The sequence below is a fragment of the Sceloporus occidentalis genome, unplaced genomic scaffold (assembly GCF_023333645.1).
Source record: "Sceloporus occidentalis isolate IW3139 unplaced genomic scaffold, rSceOcc1.0.p SCAF_1, whole genome shotgun sequence".
Lineage (NCBI taxonomy): Eukaryota > Metazoa > Chordata > Lepidosauria > Squamata > Phrynosomatidae > Sceloporus > Sceloporus occidentalis.
The window spans coordinates 215,478,550-215,496,554 of record NW_028316981.1 but is presented as its reverse complement, the minus strand read 5'-3'; the positions used below and the strand labels follow the sequence as shown (position 1 = coordinate 215,496,554).

Below are 18,005 nucleotides of genomic sequence, written 5' to 3'. Positions count from 1 at the left end.
ACAGACTGTAGCCAATGGAAGAACATAAGACAAAATATGAACAATTTTAAAACTATACACAAAAATAAATAAAGTTTGTTGTTTTGCACTCAAAATGTATTCAGAAATGTACACATTTTTGTGCGCAATAGAGACAAAAAGAGAAAAGCCTGCAATCCAGTGGGGACCCAAGTTGGTCAAGTTAGAATGAGCTTTGTAGTGGAAAAATGGAGAAGCTTGAGGAGTCTGATCATCACAGATTTGTACCTTTCTCAAGTTGTTTATACTTGGCAAGCAGAATGGGAATGAGGTGAAGGCCCCTTGGGCATCTCTCATCTTTGCAGAAGCAGTCTGGCACCTGGTACACTGACCCACTTATCCAGAGGTGAAATGTTTCCCTGTGGGATAAAGAAGAGGATAGCAGACTGTAGAGCATTTAAATTTTGAATTTCCTGGACTGCTTCCTGCAGCCCTTTAAATGTTGAATGTCCCTGACAGGTGTTTCAAAAATGAGTGTTCCCTGGCTGATTCCCTTTGAAAATTAAATGTCCCTGGCTGCAGCCCGCAGCCACAGCAGCTTCAGTGAATGTTCCCCGTCTGGTTCCCTTTCACTTTTACCTATACCTGGCTGCTGCCTTCAGCTGCTTCAACTTTGAAAGATGCCCGACTGGTGCTGCCCCTTTAAAATACCTGAGTTTCTTCACCAATACCGCCATTGAAGCATGATTAGTTTTCACACCTTGCCAATTGCGCTTCAGTCACGGTATTGAGAAGGTTATTCACGGGATATCCCATGAACAGTTTGTTCGCTTTTAATTCCTGACTCTTCCTGGGGTAATGCCTGATTGAGCACGATGTCTTCTGAAAATCCAACGCACGTTCACACAGTTATCCCTCAGTTTTCTTCCTCCCTTTTTTCTCCATGTAATAATCTCCTGAGATGGTATTTGATGTGTCCAGGCAAAAGTTTTGTTCATGGACCACATACGTCTGACAACATACAAGCAGAAAAACTGATATCTCAGTGTTTCTACAGAAGACACTACACGGTGTAGGTGCCAAACTTACCATACATACTCGACTATAAGTCGAGATATTTATGCCCCAAAATTAACCCTAAAATTTGGGGTAGACTTATATAAGGGTTAATACACCAGTAGTGCTTAGAGGGTCCTATAGCAAGCAAGCCTGATGCCTTAATCTCCATTTAAATCCACCAATTCCTTCCCCCTCCAGTCCGTTTTGCAAGCCTTTGCTTCCTATTGGAAAAACTCCCAATTTAAAAACACTTGCTTCTTTCTCTGCTCCGTTTTGCAAGCCTTTGTTTCCTGTGGAAATAAAATCCCCATTTAAATCTACTTGCTTCTTTCTCTGGTTTCTTTTGCAAGCCTTTGCTTCCTCTGGAAAAACCTCTCCATTTAAATCCAGTTAGTTCTTGCTCTGGTCTGTTTTGCAAGCCCTGGCTTCTTATGGAAAAATCACTCCATTTAAATCCACTTGCTTCTCTCTCTGGTCCCTTTTGCAAAACCTTGCTTTCTATACAAGCAACTCTCCATTTAAATCCACTTCCTTCCTTTCTCAATCCAATGTTAAAACCTCTCCTCCAGCACCTGGGAGTCGGTTGGGAGAAGTCCGGAGAAGGAGAAGGAGGCACGGAAGTGGTATTTCCCCCTTTCTATCCTTCCTAAGTATTACCTTAGACTTATCCATGGGCTCCCTAAGTATTACCTTAGACTTATCCATGGGTCATATCAAAATCCAGGATGTTGACCCTGAAACCTTCTCTCGACTTATGCCTGAGGTCGACTTGTATACAAGTACCTATATCTTAAGAAACTCGATTCAGATTTTGAATGTACAACATGAAAGGGTTAATAAGGATATGGATGGTGCTCTGTTTATTGTTCCTGTTTACTGCTTAGGACAATTTGCATTCAGAGCAGTAGCTTTGAATTGGTACTAGTGAAGCTGGAATAACACTGGAATATATAGACTGCTCCAGAAAGCCTGTGGTCTAATCTGCTTTCTCATGTTGAATTGGGTTGGGAGCAAAGTTGTGCTTCTCATCATTACTAGCTGTGTTTCTCTGTATTTGCATGTATAGATGATCTTTGGAGACCTCTTACGTTTCTGCTGGTTAATGGCAGTGGTGATTCTTGGCTTTGCATCAGGTAGGTAATATTTTTTAGATTTTTATGATGTATCAAATTAACCAGCACATGACTGTGCAGGTGAATTATAACTGGTACTTTTGTATCAGCTTAGCCAAAAACTAAAGAAGCCCAAGAAAGACAGTCCTTGACTGTCAAATATCTGGTACTGGTTTGGGCTTTTATATTTTAGCTCCCTATCTTTAAAATGTTTTAAAAGGCATACTGTAAACAATACATCTGCAAGTAGCTCCTCAAAGCCATTTTATTTTATTGATTTGTTACCTTTATGTCCCATTTTTCCTCTGCTGTGCCATCCTCCTTAATTCTTGAACCCCACAAAATGAGATGAGTCAGTCTGAGAGAGAATGGGCCCCAAATTTAGCCAATGAGTGTCATTGCACCGTGGAGACTTGAATCTGGAACTGCTGTCCCAGACCTGCCTTTTAACCACTGTGCTGCGCTGACCCTCTGAGCCTTGCCAACTGATGTCATTTAAATGGGTATTTCTGGGACTTGAATGCTTCTGCTTGCAAAGAATGTTCTCTGCCATTGAGTTAAGACCCGGTCCCCTTCTTTTTCTTCCTTCTACTTCTTGCTGGTGCTAAATCTCATTATTTTTCTGTTTTTCCCCATAAATAACACACACGAAGCTGAGAAGTAGATTAGCTGAAATATGAAATGGGATTTGTATTTTGGAGCATGACAAAAACCTGAATACAGAGTGTGGTATAATGGGAATATTGGGATATTGATCAAGTTCTAAAGAAGTAAAAGGAGATTATGTTGGGTCTGTAGTGGAGAGAAGCCCACTGTTACTCTAAAGCAGTGGTTTCCAACCTGTGGGTCGGGACCCCTTTGGGGTTCAAATGACCCTTTCACAGGGGTCACCTAAGTCCATCGGAAAACACATATTTGCATGTACCGATGAAAATAATTGTATGGTTGGGGGTCACCACAGCATGAGGAACTGTATTAAAGGGTTGCGGCATTAGAAAGGTTGGTAACCACTGCTCTAAAGCAAGTAAGAGAGGAAAATGGTCCTTCTCTGTTTGCATTCCTGTGTGAATTCATTCCGTTTTGGGTCACAAGAGGCATGGATGTTGGAACAAGGAAATTGGGGTAACCTGATAGTCCAGTAATCAGCAAAAATGGATCAAGACGTCTGTAGTAAAACTTGCCAGGAAACAGAAATGAAAAATGTACTGAAAACCAAACTGGTACAAAGCAGTTTAAGTGTGTTGCTGTACTTGAGCTCTCCCTGGACTAAGTTCCCCTCAAAACCTCCCAAAAGAAAGCAAGATGTGTGCACACTTACTGCAGAGTAAACCCCAGCTGGAGCCAGCATGGTGTAGTAGTTTCAGTATTGCACTACAACTCTGAGAGTCCAGGCTTTGAATTCCAGCTCAGCCATGGAGACTCTCTCAGCCTCAGAAGAAGGGAATGGCAAACCTTGCCAAGAAAACCCCATGCTAGATTTGCCTTAGGGTTGCCATATCAGAAATTACTTGAAGGCACGCAACAAAAACCCCAGTTACCGGGGGGGGGGGGGGGGGCCTCTCTCCTGGGTAACCATTTTGCTTCTAAGAATATTCAGTTTAGTTGATAGAGGGGGAGAAGTGTTCCATCTAGCCCCTGACTATGACCTCAAACACTACAATGACTGTTGTGATCTCAAGGCCTGAAACTCTTCTCAGGAATCCTATCCAGTCAAGAAAAAAATAGTCTGTTCTGCTTTCAGTAGCCCTAGAAGACATCTATAATAATAAAAGAGGCACATGTTGTTCATCTGTTCCATAATTCATTACATCAACAAACCATGCAATGTGGAAGCTAGAAAATGGCTTTCAGTATCCATTAAGGGGACCCAGAAAATTTTGTTTTGTTTTTCATAAAACAGCTAGGTCATTCATAGACTTCAAAAATGACCACTATGCAGGAGCCCTGCTGAAAAGCAAAGATCTATAATACAGCTGGCCCTTCTTATACACAGATTTTTTTATACACAGATTCAAGCATTCATGGTTTGAAAATGTTTAAAAAATATATAAATCTCAAATATCAAACCTTGATTTTCCATTTTTTATAAGGGACAGCATTTTGCTATGACATTATATTTAATAGGACTTGTGCATCCATGAATTTTGTTATCCACGGGGGATCCTGGAACCAAACCCCAGCGTATAACAAGGGTCCACTGTATCATGACTCATTCTTGAGTGAGTGGCACCCACAAAATGTGTTGTTTTTTCAGTAATTTTATTTGTTTGTTGTTTTTCTCACGCTCTTCTTGTGTTCTGGAACTACCGTATATACTCCATTATAAGTCGAGAAATTTATGCCCCAAACTTGACTCCAAAATCCTGGGTCGACTTGTATACAATGCAGTCTGGTAATACTGCTTTGAAAACTCCTAAAGGAAGTGTCCACCCTTCAAAACAGCTGCTCGGACAGAGAGTGAGTGCTTTCCTCCCTGCCTGCCTTCCTCTTTTGCACGTGTGTGCATGCTTATGTGAGTGGTTTGTGTGTATTGATTGACTAGGGATTGCCACTGGACAACTTTGTAACCAGTGACCTTTGAAACAGCTGTTGAGGCAGGGACAGAGAGTACCCTCGACTTATCCATGGGTCATATCAAAATCCACAATTTTGGCCCCAAAACCTATCCTCAACTTATACATGAGGTTGACTTTATAGTTGAGCACTGTATATACTCATGTATAAGTCTAGCAATTTCAGTCAAAAAATGCCCCCCAAAACCTGAATCGACTTATGCATGAGTCAATATAAATATTGTACTTTAACTCTTATTTAAAAAAGGAACTGTCCTCTAGTGAAAGGTAAGAGTGTAATCTATCCTAGAAGCCCTGACCTTCCTCTGTTCTCTCATCCATCCAGCCTTTAGGATGAGTGCAAACAGTTATGCCTTCTGGAATTTTGTAAGTTCTTTGGCATTGTTTCCCTTTGCTTCATCCTTTACATCATTTGTTACAGGCCCCTAATTTTACCCTTGACTTATCAAAATTCATAATTGTGGCCCTCAAACCTGCCCTTGACTTATACATGACATTGACTTATAGTCAAGTACATATGGTAGGTTCACATGGGCGGGTTACATACCGCCATTTGGGACGTCCCCAGGACGTCCCAGTTTAAAAAAGGGGCGTCTCTTCTAGACGCCCCTACTCCTGTTTCAGACTCTATCCGTAACAAATGGCGGCGGCCGTTCCACACAGCTGCCACCATCTTGACGTAGCAGATGCTCTGCGTCTGTATGTCGCACGGCACTTATGACGTCGCGAGGGCGCGATATAACTGCGACGTCATAACTGCGACGCGAGAAGAAGCTCCATTTTGGAGCTTCTTTTTTGCTCCGCACGGAAGCCGCGCGGTTTGGCTGCTGCGGCTCCCTCGCAGAGCAAACAGCAGCGCCGGCAGACCGCCACAAAGCGGCAGTCTGTAACGGACCATGGTACTTTCAGGTTTTAGACACCAGTGGTTGGAGTTAAAGGGAATTTATTCAATATGTAGACTGAAGAACAGTTTGCTTTTCTCTTAACATGTGATGCATATGTTCCTAGCTCTATCAAAAAAGATTTGTTTTAAAAATTTGGAGATATTCTTTAGTTATAGTGAAAACATGGCCTCTTTGCAGCATAAATTCATTTTATCCTGCACCTGAACAAATAGGCAAGATTCATCATGTCCTGCCTACTGGTCTTGATCCACCATCCTCCACCTTAAAAACAGTTCCCAGCCCCTGCAGAAAATGACCTTTGATAATCATGTCTTGGTTTTTTGTTTGGATCATCATTCAGTGGATCCTGATAGGATTTTGTGGTTGTGTCATTGGAATCTGTATTCATTTGTGGTCTGTGCAAATCTGCCAGACACCCATCATTGCTTCTTGCACTGCTTGATTTCTGCAAAATAATGACAACAGTTCCCTCTCTTCGTCCTCTCTTTAAGGGGGATTTATACTCAGGCACATAGCTGACAATTTTAAGGCTCTGACAAAGTGGGCTCTAATACTTGAAATGCCACAATAAAACTGTCAGTTTTTCAGTTGTCACAGGCGCTTTTGTTTTTACTGCTGCAGTCTAATATGGCTATTCCTCTTGATTTGTGATTGCATCTGGCTGTGTTGTTTTGCCTGTTCTGTCTGTGTCAACTCAGCACGACAAATCACAAAGTGAAGTTCACAATGATTTTGAGTGCCCAAGACCCTCTGCCACTACTGTTTATACCGTGTACATGACACTCTACAGAGTTATGTAGATAAAAACAAAAATAACTAAAAAGACATAGGTCCCTACTTCAAGGATCTGAGAATTCAAATTTAAATTTTAGCAATGAGAGGGATAACAGAATAAGGAGAGAGAAAACAAAGATAGATGTGAGCAAATGCAACTGCACATGCATGGATGTTGCTTTGGTTATATGGGTGAAAGCTGTGGCTGCAATTATTTGCACACTTCCATAAGGGAAGAGCCTAATTTCACATACTGTATATATTCATGTATAAGTCTACAAATTTTAGTCAAAAACTGATCCCCAAAACCTAGGTCAACTTATCCATGGGTCAATGTAAATACTATACTTTAACTCTTATTAAAAAGGGAGCCATCCCCTGGTGAAAGGAAAGAGTGGAATTTGTCCTGGAAGCACTGACCTCCCTTTACTCTCTCTTCCATCCAGCCTTTTAGGTGAACAGTTATGCCTGCCATAATTTTTTGTAGGTTCGTTGGCATTGTTTTCCTTTGCTTCATCATTTAGATCCTTTAATAATAATTAATTAATAAGTTGTTTTATTTATATACCACTATTCCAAAGATCATAGCGGTGAACAGCAAGTAAGCTAATTCCATGTCTCTAAGTTTTACCAAGGGTCATATCAAAATCCATACTTTTGCCTCCAAAACCTGCCCTTGACTTATACATGAGGTCAACTTATTGTCAAGTATACACAGTAATACATCTAATCGAGCTCTGCTTGCTGAGAAGTCTGAAGGCCTTGCCATAAGGAGAAAGCCAGTATCATACTTTTCCCTCCTTTATCCTTCCTGACAGCTTTCCTCTATTTCTTTTCATCCTATCCTATAGGGGAAATGAAAGATATTAAACCATTGGGGATTGACCTCCCGGGGGGTGGGGGTGCAATGTCCTCACATGGGATCTGGTGGCCCTGGGGTGTGTATGCCTTGCTGTCCTCTATGCCTGTTTCTCCACCAATCCTCCCTGCCTCTTTCGCCCATGACTGGAGCACATGTGGAGCAAAAGGCAACCCCAGCCATCCCATGTCAAGGTGTACAGTAAGCAGTGATGTAGACTTGAGTCAGTTGACTCAGACTCAAGCCAGACTCAAGTCACTTCAATGACTTGACTTGGACTTGACTTGGCAAAAATGACACACTGACTTGACATGATTTGACACACTGATTGACTGACTTTCTGGTGCCATTCACTTCGAGCAGCAAGTAAAACCTGCCCCCAGAATGTGGGGCATATTTCTCCGCAGGGAAATGCGTTAGTCAATGGGCTTGAGGCAGAAGGATTTTTCTAAAGCTTTTGAAAAGCTTTAGAAGGCTTCTCTGCTGTGTAGCAGGGACAAGCTGCTGAGCAGATCTCAAGTCGTGTCTCAAGCTCATTGCTTAATGTGTTTGTGTTTCCCCTCTGAGAAATGTACCCCACCTACTTTTTTTACTGTTAAAAATTGATTCCCAGACTTGAGAGTTGATTTGAAAGTAGGGTCTTGAAAACTGACTTGAGACTTGGATTAAAAGACTTGAATACATCATTGATATTAGGTATAGTATTTGATACACTTTAGGAGTTTAAATCTTAAGTTTTAGTCCACGGCAACAAAAGATACTTCAAGGTAGTCCCTGGTAAAGACAAGGTTAAGAACCACTTTTTTACACAGGTGAATCTACAAGGTGGACATTGCGCTCTCACACTCTGTTCTGTTCTTTTTGCCAGCTTTTTATGTCATCTTCCAAACAGAAGACCCTGATGAGTTGGGCCACTTTTATAACTATCCCATGGCACTATTCAGCACATTTGAGCTCTTCCTCACGATTATTGATGGACCTGCCAACTATGAAGTGGACTTGCCTTTCATGTACGGCATCACATACTCGGCCTTCGCTGTCATTGCCACCCTGCTTATGCTCAACCTGCTTATTGCCATGATGGGCGATACCCACTGGCGCGTGGCCCATGAGCGGGATGAGCTTTGGAGAGCTCAGGTGAGTGCCTAAGGAAGGATGCAAGGGGGCTGCGTTGACTCTCAATGGAACCTTTAAATGTTGTACCACCTGGTTGCAATTTACTGTGCCTGAAATTTTAAAACACTTTTTAAAGGGGGGGGGGAAATATCCCCACACAAGCCTCAAAGGATATGATGTGCAATTTTGCAAAAACAAAAACATGAAATTAAATGGTTCCATAATAGAGGAGAAGTGAAATAAGATAAAAGACCCAGCTACCTTTTGGAATTTGGTTGAGACTGAATCAGCAACTCTTTTGGACTGTATACTTTCTGAAGATCCCTGCTCTCTTTGTCATTTTCTTTGGTTAACCCCCCCCCCCCACCCCCCACCCCGTTTACAATGAAATCTGGAATCTAGTGAAATAATGTACAATATTGGGGCAAAGATTAATGTTCATGTATTTGTGGAGATGAATTAAATAATGGAAAATCTAGAATCCTTTCAATGAAGATATAGGAGGACTTAGTGAGCAATAATATTCAAAATATTTCCTTGAGATCATACACTGTTCTTTCCTGATCTTAGTGCTCCTGTTCTTATTTAATTGATTTTTAAGTATGTCTAGGTCCTTTTTGACTATTAATGCTGACATCTTTAATTATATCACAATTGTCTATTTAACTGGAGAGTATTTTTATCCTGCCTTTTGACTTTAAAAGACCTTAAGGCTACTTATAAAATCAAAATATAGTTTATGCTACTTTTTGCTACTTACCAGCAGGAAGGGGATGGCCATGATGGCATTTAGTGGTACCCATCCAATGCAGAGATACTGTTCTCTTTCCTTCATCTGTCATGAAGTAGTATGATCAACATCTTTGCAAAATATATGTTTCAGGTTGTTGCCACTACTGTAATGCTAGAGCGCAAGCTCCCGCGATGTCTCTGGCCTCGTTCTGGGATCTGTGGGAAGGAATATGGACTTGGTGACAGGTGGTATCTCAGGTAATTTTGGCATATTAGCAAAGTGACTGCTGTAGACCTATATCACGAGAAATGTAGGCATGGAATATTCTGGTGGATAGAATGGACAGGAGAGTATGAGAGCAAAAATGGACCATGAGCCTCTTAAGGACTTTTTAATGTCTTAAGTTCACACCAGCCAAATTCATATTTACTCACAACCATCAGTATATCGTATGTATTAGACAACTCTTTTCTCCATCTGTTTCCATCTGTTCTTGCCTTGCACACCTGATAATCAACCCTCCACTCAGCGGGATTTTCCAACTGCTAACTGTCAAAACACCTATGTGGTCTCTTCTGCCCTCATTCCAATGGGTAGTTTCTTCAGCCAGTTGATATGTGAAACTTCTTCAACCAAGGAAAATGAATTTACCTACTCTAGGCCCTGTTTAGTCAACATACAGTATTGACAATTCTACCCCACAGCATTCCTCCCCAGATGGCCAGCAACTCAGTTGACTTTAACCAGTGATTCCCAAACTCATGTCCCCCAACTCTTTTGGACTTCAGCACCCAGAAGATTCAGTCATCTTGGCCTGGGATTCTGGGAGCTGAAGTCCAAAACACCTGGCAGGCCAGAGTTTTGGAATCACTGGATTAAACAAACAAATGGAGAATAAATCCAGCAGAGCGAGATAGCATGGCATAGTGGTTTGAGTGTTGGACTACGACTCTGGAGACCAGAGTTTGATTTCCAGATCGACCATGAAACTGACTGGTTTAAGTTAGGCAAGTCACATTCTCTCAACCTCAAAGGAAGACAATGGCAAACCTCCTCTGAACAGATCTTTCCAAGAAAATCCCATGATAGTTTCACCTTAAGGTCAACATAAGTTGGAAATGACTTGAAGGCACACAACAACAACAACAACAACAACAACAACAACAGGGACAATAAGCCCCTGTGTACCAGTTGTTGAAGAATACAAGAAGGAACATGCTCTGCACATCATGGGCATCTGGTTGACCAGAGTGTAAACACAATGCAGATTGAGTTAAGCCTTTGATCTGATACAGAATGACTTTTCTTATACCATCTAATGTGATAGCACCCTCTTCCTTGTCTTCTTCAACAATTAATCTACAGAGGCATACTACCTCCAGTAATTGGAGGTAATATCTAGCTGTCATGACTAATAACCACTGATAGCTTTCTTCTCCATGAATTTATCCAATCCTCTTTTAAAGTGGCCTAAATTGATGGCCATCACTACATCTTGTGGTTGTGAATTCCAAAGATTAACTATGGGCTCCACATGTGCATATTTATAATACACAAGTGGTGTTCCCTCTTTCTTTCCCCACTCTGTTTCTTTGTGTGATTTCTTTCTTGCAGAATGAACTTTGCCATTGCTAAGATAGATATCACATCAGGAAGGTAGCCATGCAGAAAACTGTTCCTTTGTATGGATTCCTTCTTGTCGGCTTGTATTGAGAACTTCTAGAAAATAAGCAGTTCTTACATGCTTGAAATCCCACCCCTTTAGCACTGGAAGACCTGTAGGGTATCTTCAGGACTGCATGTTTCAGTTTTCACATTCCAGTGAAATTTGTTAAGGTATCCCCCCCTCCCATTATATTAGATCTTCAAACTCATGAGCTGAAGTGGTAAGAACAAAGGAACAGTTATGAACCTGCTCAGGGAGACCAGATGTCATAACCATAAAGGAGGACAAGGACGTTCAAGAAAAATGTAGGACATCACAAAATAAAAGTTCAAAACACTAATATAAATTTAAATCCATGCTTCTTAGTTGTGCTGGAAATGGAGGATGTTTTTGAATTCCTCCTGGACAGAAGATTGAAATGTAGCACATGTCCTGAGAAAGGAAAACATCTGGTCCCCTTGAACCCACTACATATGGTAGATTGTCTCTCAGGGGTCATTCACACGTTGTTGTTTTTAGCACAACTATGCAAATAATCTCACTCATCATCGTTCACACTATGGAACCACATCTATGCACATATCTCCAGGTTCGATTGCTCATACGTGTCAGCACTGCAAATAAAGATGGAGTTGATGATGTGAATGTGTTTGAAGCACATTCAAGGCATGCAGAGTTTTATCCCAATCAATCCCAGGTCTATTAGCATTGGTTATGCACACATCCAACAATCTGAATCTTTTAGAAAAACTCGGAAGAAAATCTGACATCCATAATCCCAAGTTAAGTGGGGGTTTTGGCAGCCCCCCGCAAAAAAAAACAACAACCCTGAATTGGATACATTCAAAATGCATGTGAACAACAGAGATTCAACTCAGATTCTACCTGGATTATTTTCACCATCTGAATAACCCCTCAGTCCTGCAGATTGTTGCAGGGCTTTTTTTGTACCCACATTTCCATTGAATTCGGCGACACTCTGCAAAGTAATATAGATAAATATTAAGGGGCCTTAGCAAGGCTTCATTCATCAGAAACCACATTCTTAGTAGTTGTGTAGTAAATATTGTCCAGAATTATTTATTTTTGCCAGAAAAGGAATAACAGGGAAGGGTGGGATCACTATTGAACCTACATTTCATAGAATCATAGAATCATAGAGTTGGAAGAGACCACTAGGGCCATCCAGTCCAACCCCCTGCCATGCAGGAAATCCAGATCAAAGCATCCCTGACAGATGGCCATCCAGCCTCTGTTTAAAGACCTCCAAGGAAGGAGACTCTATCACCTTCCGAGGAAGTGCATTCCACTGCCGAACAGCCCTTACTGTCAGGAAGTTCCTCCTAATGTTCAGGTGGAATCTCTTTTCCTGTAGCTTGCATCCATTGTTCCGGGTCCTGTTCTCTGGAGCAGCAGAAAACAAGCTTGCTCCCTCCTCAATATGACATCCTTTCAAATATTTAAACAGGGCTATCATATCACCTCTTAACCTTCTTTTCTCCAGGCTAAACATCCCCAGCTCCCTAAGTCGTTCCTCATAGGGCATGGTCTCCAGACCCTTCACCATTTTTGTCGCCCTCCTTTGGACACGCTCCAGTTTCTCAATGTCCTTTTTGAATTGTGGCGCCCAGAACTGGACACAATATTCTAGGTGGGGCCTGACCAAAGCCGAATACAGTGGCACTATTACTTCTCTTGATCTAGACACTATACTTCTATTGATGCAGCCTAAAATAGCATTGGCCTTTTTAGCTGCCGCATCACACTGTTCACTCATGTTCAACTTGTGGTCTACTTGGACTCCTAGATCCCTTTCACACGTAGTTTCATTCAGCCAGGTGTCACCCATCCTATATCTGTGCATTTTATTTTTCCGCCCTAAGTGCAATACCTTACATTTCTCTGTGTTGAATTTCATTTTGTTAGCTTTGGCCCAGCTTTCTAGTCTATTCAGGTCATTTTGAATCTTGATCCTGTCCTCTGGGGTATTAGCTATTCCCCCTAATTTGGTGTCATCTGCAAATTTGATAAGTATGCTCCCAATTCTGTCATCCAGGTCATTGATAAAGATGTTGAATAGCACTGGGCCCAGGACAGAGCCCTGTGGAACACCACTGGTCACTTCTCTCCAGGATGAAAAGGAGCCATTGTTGAGCACCCTTTGGGTTCGGCCGGTCAACCAATTACAGATCCATTTAACAGTTCATGAATACTCAGATTTGCTCCAACCATTACTTTTCCAATAGTTTTTGAATCATATAGCTGAGAAATGTGCAACAGAGAACTCAGAGCCAGCATAGAAATCACAGAAGAAGTCAGTGAAATGTCAGTTACAATTGCATGTACACATTGACATGTCAAAATAGAGGCCATTTCCCATTCTGTTTCATTATACCTAATATCCTTCTTGCCAATTGGGTTTAATATAACGATTGTGATCACATTGGGTGCATCTCCACTGTAGAAATGATGCAGTTTGACAACACTTTAACTGCCTTGGCTCCATCCTACCGAATACTGGGATTTGTGATTAGGAACAACACACTTTGGCAAAGAAGGCTAAAGACCTTGTAAAACTACAAATCCCAGGATTCCATAGGATGGAGCTGCAGCACTTAAAGTGGTGTCAAACTGCATCATTTCTAAAGTGGAGATGCACTCATTGTAATATTATGTGCCAATTAGATTTAACTGTGTTCTGATTTTACTAAGAGCAAAAAGTAACATCATTTATGGTCTCTGCTCTTCGCATAGGCAATCCTACCCAGTCAGAGAGTGCACTGATATTTGACAAGTTTCTTAGTCCTTTCTAATTCTCTCTGGAAATTTTCCAAAAGAGAAAGCTTCCCTTCTCAGTTCCTCTCTTTACCTTCTGTTTGACTTTATCTGCTCTGGCAGCACAAGTGCATTTCATAGAAAGAAATTAGCAGAATCCCACCTGAGAAATTTGGCTGCTACATTACATTGAAAATTCTTCAAATACTTTGGTCTAGCAAGTTTCCAAATTCAACTCAAATGTTGCTTTAGGCAGCATTTGTTGGCAGCTGCAGTTACAACCCACAGTGCTGCTCTAGATTGCTGAATTGCAACCGTGTTGTGGAAGCTAAAATGCTGCAAATAATATAACATCTGGATGGCAGTTTATTTGGTTGGTTGGTTGGTTTGCTGTGTTAGATCCCAGCTTTTGTGTGAAAGTTAATGATTATATTTTGGCAAGTCAGTGTCTATGTGCACTTGACATCTTCCTGACTTCTTCTCAGATGCCCTGTGTGGGGGCACTGAGTTCTCTGTTACACATTTTGTGTAAACTGATATGCTCCGAACCTTTGTGTGTTACTAAAGTGAGTGGCTTTGCCTGCACAAGTTTCTTAGGCAGCATGTGACTATGCCAGTTTCCCAGCCTCAGTGATTCCTGCTGTTTTTTTTTCAGAGTAAGTTAATAGTAACATTCTTCTGCCACAGCAGGTAGAAAATGTGGGGTTTCATCCTTTGGTTACAGCTTGTTAAACATATTTTGTTCAGACCTATCCAAAACAATAAAAATCCCCTTCACGAATTCGGAAAATCCCCTGTGCAATAAAGGTTAATAATTTTGAAGAACTGAATTCTCATGTAAACATTAAATTATAATGGTTGCAGTTTTACAATCCTGAATTATAAGATTAGCTACTCAGCACACGTTATGCTTGAAGCAATATTAAAACGTTCTTCATAAAAATTAATTTTGGAGGAATGGAAATTCCCATGCAGTGAGTGGAGTTTAATTATTTTTACTCTGTTTCATTGCTTTTCATACCTTTTTAGCTGCAGTACCTATTGGATTTCATAATTATCTCTTCACCTTTTCTCCAGGCTCCATTGAGCACGTTACTTGAGAACAAGCCTGGCATTGCAGCAGAGCTATTCTTAAGAGCCAAGCCCAGCTGCCTAATGAGTGTGCTCATATGTTTGCAAACATGGCTTACTGCATTCACATTTTACATTTTTAATACAAGATACCCCAAATGCATGGCTACACCCCATGATGGCAGCCATCTTCCATCAGAAGGGCTGCCTGGATGGATGGATGATGCAGTAACACCTTTTGATACATACATAGATCTCCAGTAAAAAAAAAACAGGTCTCAGAAAGCGGAGCTAAGAAGGACGTTGAGGACCTGGTGATCTTGACAAAACCCTTTAAATACCCATTGCTCCTTTGAAGAGCTCAGGCTTTGACTGTATACATGTCTGGTTTGACCTTTTACCTCAGCCCTTGCAAGACTATTGCCAGGCAAGTATTGCACTGGATCAAGGCAAGGCTGCTCAACTTTTGTGGGGCCAAATCACATATTGGCAAATGTAATTGGATGTCCCTTCAGAAAATGGCAGGTGTGGCCATACACAAAACAGCCATTTCCCAAAAAGATTAATCTGTGTGGCCGGAATAAAAGTAACTTGGACAAGAAACAGAATACAGTTTAAAAACAGGGTGTAAGGCTCCCAAACACAAGCATACCTGCAGTTTATTTTTCCACTCTCCCTTTTCCATTCTGTCTCTTTCTCTCTCATCCCTGCCACATTCCCAGCACTTACGATCCACCCAACCAAACCTAACCCAATCTCCCTTTTCAGGACCACTTCCCACCTTCTTCTTTCACATCCACATCTCTCATTACTTTCTACCCCACAGGGTCACTAAGCTGACTATTACTTTCTGCAACCCATTCCCTTGTCTTTGCCTTTGTTCCTTCTCCCCATCTGCTGCTTTACTCTACCCTATGTTATGTTTTCCCTACCCTTCTCTTTCACCTCATTTCCATTCCCAAGTTTTCCATATTATCAGGCAGCACTGTTAGGATGCCTGCCTGCCTACTTCCCTTTTTCTGATTGTTTTTAAAAATAAGTTACAGGGGAATGCACAAAAAATGACTCAGACACTAAAGAAGTTTCCAAGTGATTAACTTTGTATATAGATATACTAGGGCTGGCACCTTTTAATTGTGTATACAAGCGTACCTCAACTGTACACCTATATAAGTATTGGATGTTGTTGTTGCAATGATTGGTATTCTCTTCCTCCATCTGTAACCACCAAAGTCATCCTACCAACCCACTGTTTAGCTGCTGCCAGGTGACCAGATGACCTAAACAATAAAAAATAATAATAAAACTTTAATTTATATCCTGCTTTTTGTTTCCACAATCAAAGCGGCATACAACCTTTAAAAAATACAATATATGCAATTCCTCCCCTTAAAAAAGGATTAAGCAATTCTATCCATTAAAATTATAGACGATAAAATCTAAAAACAATAATACAATAATAAAATAATGGTGGGCAGAGTCTTCGCTTATATATGTCTGTGGGGGGAGCGTTACATGGCCGGGTTCTATTCCAGGAAGGCCTGCCGGAAGAGATCTGTCTTGACAGCTTTCTTGAAGCTCTCTAGGTTGGCAATTTGACAGATCTTGTCCGGCAGGCCATTCCATAAAGTGGGAGCGATCGTGGAAAAAGTCCTCTGACCACAAAGGAGGACAAGGCACCTCAAAATGTATGGCATTCAAGAAAAATGTAGGGCATTACGGAAAAAAAAACTAAGAACACAGGTATAAATACAAATTCATACTTCTTAGTCATGTTCTAAATGAAGGACATTTTGAAATTCCTCCTGGACAGAATGTTGAAATGTAGGACATGTCCTGGGGAAAGAGGACATCTTGTCACCCTGGCTGCTGGAGTCCTCAGTGGCCAGTGGGGGGCAGGATTGTAAAACCATCAGTATGTCTCAAGACACAGAATGGTTACATCACACACCTTGCACCTCCGTGGCTGGTGTCATCACTCTGCATCTGGAGATGGAAACATAGCCAGGTGCAGCTTTGATCTCCCTTCCCCTCACTCTACACCAGATATGGAATGGCTGGGGTGGGGGCTGCACCAGCTATTTGGTGAATCCAGAAAAGGGTTGAGATGTAATGGCACTTGGTCCAAATGTCCCAATGGTCCAACTGAACTGGTAAGGTCAAATTGAACTTCTGTGGGTGAGGGGGTTGAGCAGAGGTCATTATCTAGGTTTGGTTTTGTTTACTGTTAGTCACCTTCGAGTTGACCTCGACACATGGCAACCCTGTGAACGAGATGTCTCCTCTACCTCTCTGTTCAGGTCCTGCAGGCTCAGGCCCATGGTCTTCCTGATTGAGTCTATCCATCTGGCATGTGGTCTTCTTCTCTTTGTACTGCCCTCTACCTTCCCTAGCATCATTGTCTTTTCTAATGCGTCGTGCTTTCTCATGACGTGGCCAAAGTACGAGAGCCTCAATTTAGTAATCGCTTCCAGGGAGAGTTCAGGCTTGATTGGTTCTAGGAGCACAATTGTTTGTCTTTTTGGCTGCCCGCCATATCCTCAGCACTCTTGTCCAGCACCACATCTCGAGTGAATCAATTTTCTTAAGCATTCCAAAATCAATTGTACCCTCCAGAATTACTGTGAAGCATTCAAGAAAGTGTAATGGTCTTCTCTGGGTGTTATACTGTAATACAGGGTACAATAGCTTGCTCCTGTACATTGCTAGGTCTCTTACCCCAGGAGAAAAAAGACCCCCAAGGGGAGAGAGAAGTGTGAAAGATGGGTGAGGTGCAGTGGACTTCTCCTATCTTTGCTGTAATTTTCTGTTCTAAGGAATGTAAACTGATAAAATCCTGACCATGGGGAAGTGAGCTGGTGAGGGGTTGAGGTAGATAAATCTCAGTAGTATCATACACAAATAGAGCAAAGTAGATCTTCTCTGAAATCCCACATTGCCTATCATTTTTACCAGGACTCTGCATTTATGATTATGTTGCAAAATGAGACATATAGGCTACAGCTGCATGGTGGTGCCAGCTTTCTTCAGTCCCCGCCTCACATGCACACAGTAGCTCCCAGTACAGCTTCATTGTCAGCTGTTAACATAAATTAGGGATGTGTTCCTGCTCACTTACCATCTGCAACTGTTCAAGGCATAAGCATCCAACAATTGGTGAAAGCATATAGCACTGTGTAATTGAATTAGCTGCATTTGGGTGCAGGTATCCTTGCCTTGTGGCATCCAATGTGGAGTGGACAATGGCTAGAGGTTTGGCACAATCAGGAATAAGGTTTTGTGCACTAGACTTTGCACTAGAAATACCTCAAGGAGAGAACTGAGAAGCATATATTCCAGCAAAAGCAAAATAGGAGACAGGTTCCACATGCTGATGGATGATCACTTCATTGTTTTCTTACTAC

General features: G+C 41.6%; 1 protein-coding gene across 1 annotated transcript in view; it reads left to right on the top strand.

The window, feature by feature from the left end:
* The window catches only part of LOC149323387 (transient receptor potential cation channel subfamily V member 6-like), a 126,541-nt gene that overhangs the window by 102,211 nt on the left and 6,325 nt on the right, over positions 1-18,005 (top strand). The window contains exons 14-16 of the mRNA XM_089540493.1: positions 2,084-2,150; positions 8,109-8,377; positions 9,240-9,346. Coding sequence (XP_089396619.1) covers positions 2,084-2,150; positions 8,109-8,377; positions 9,240-9,346 — 443 coding nt within the window. The remainder of the gene's footprint in view (positions 1-2,083; positions 2,151-8,108; positions 8,378-9,239; positions 9,347-18,005) is intronic.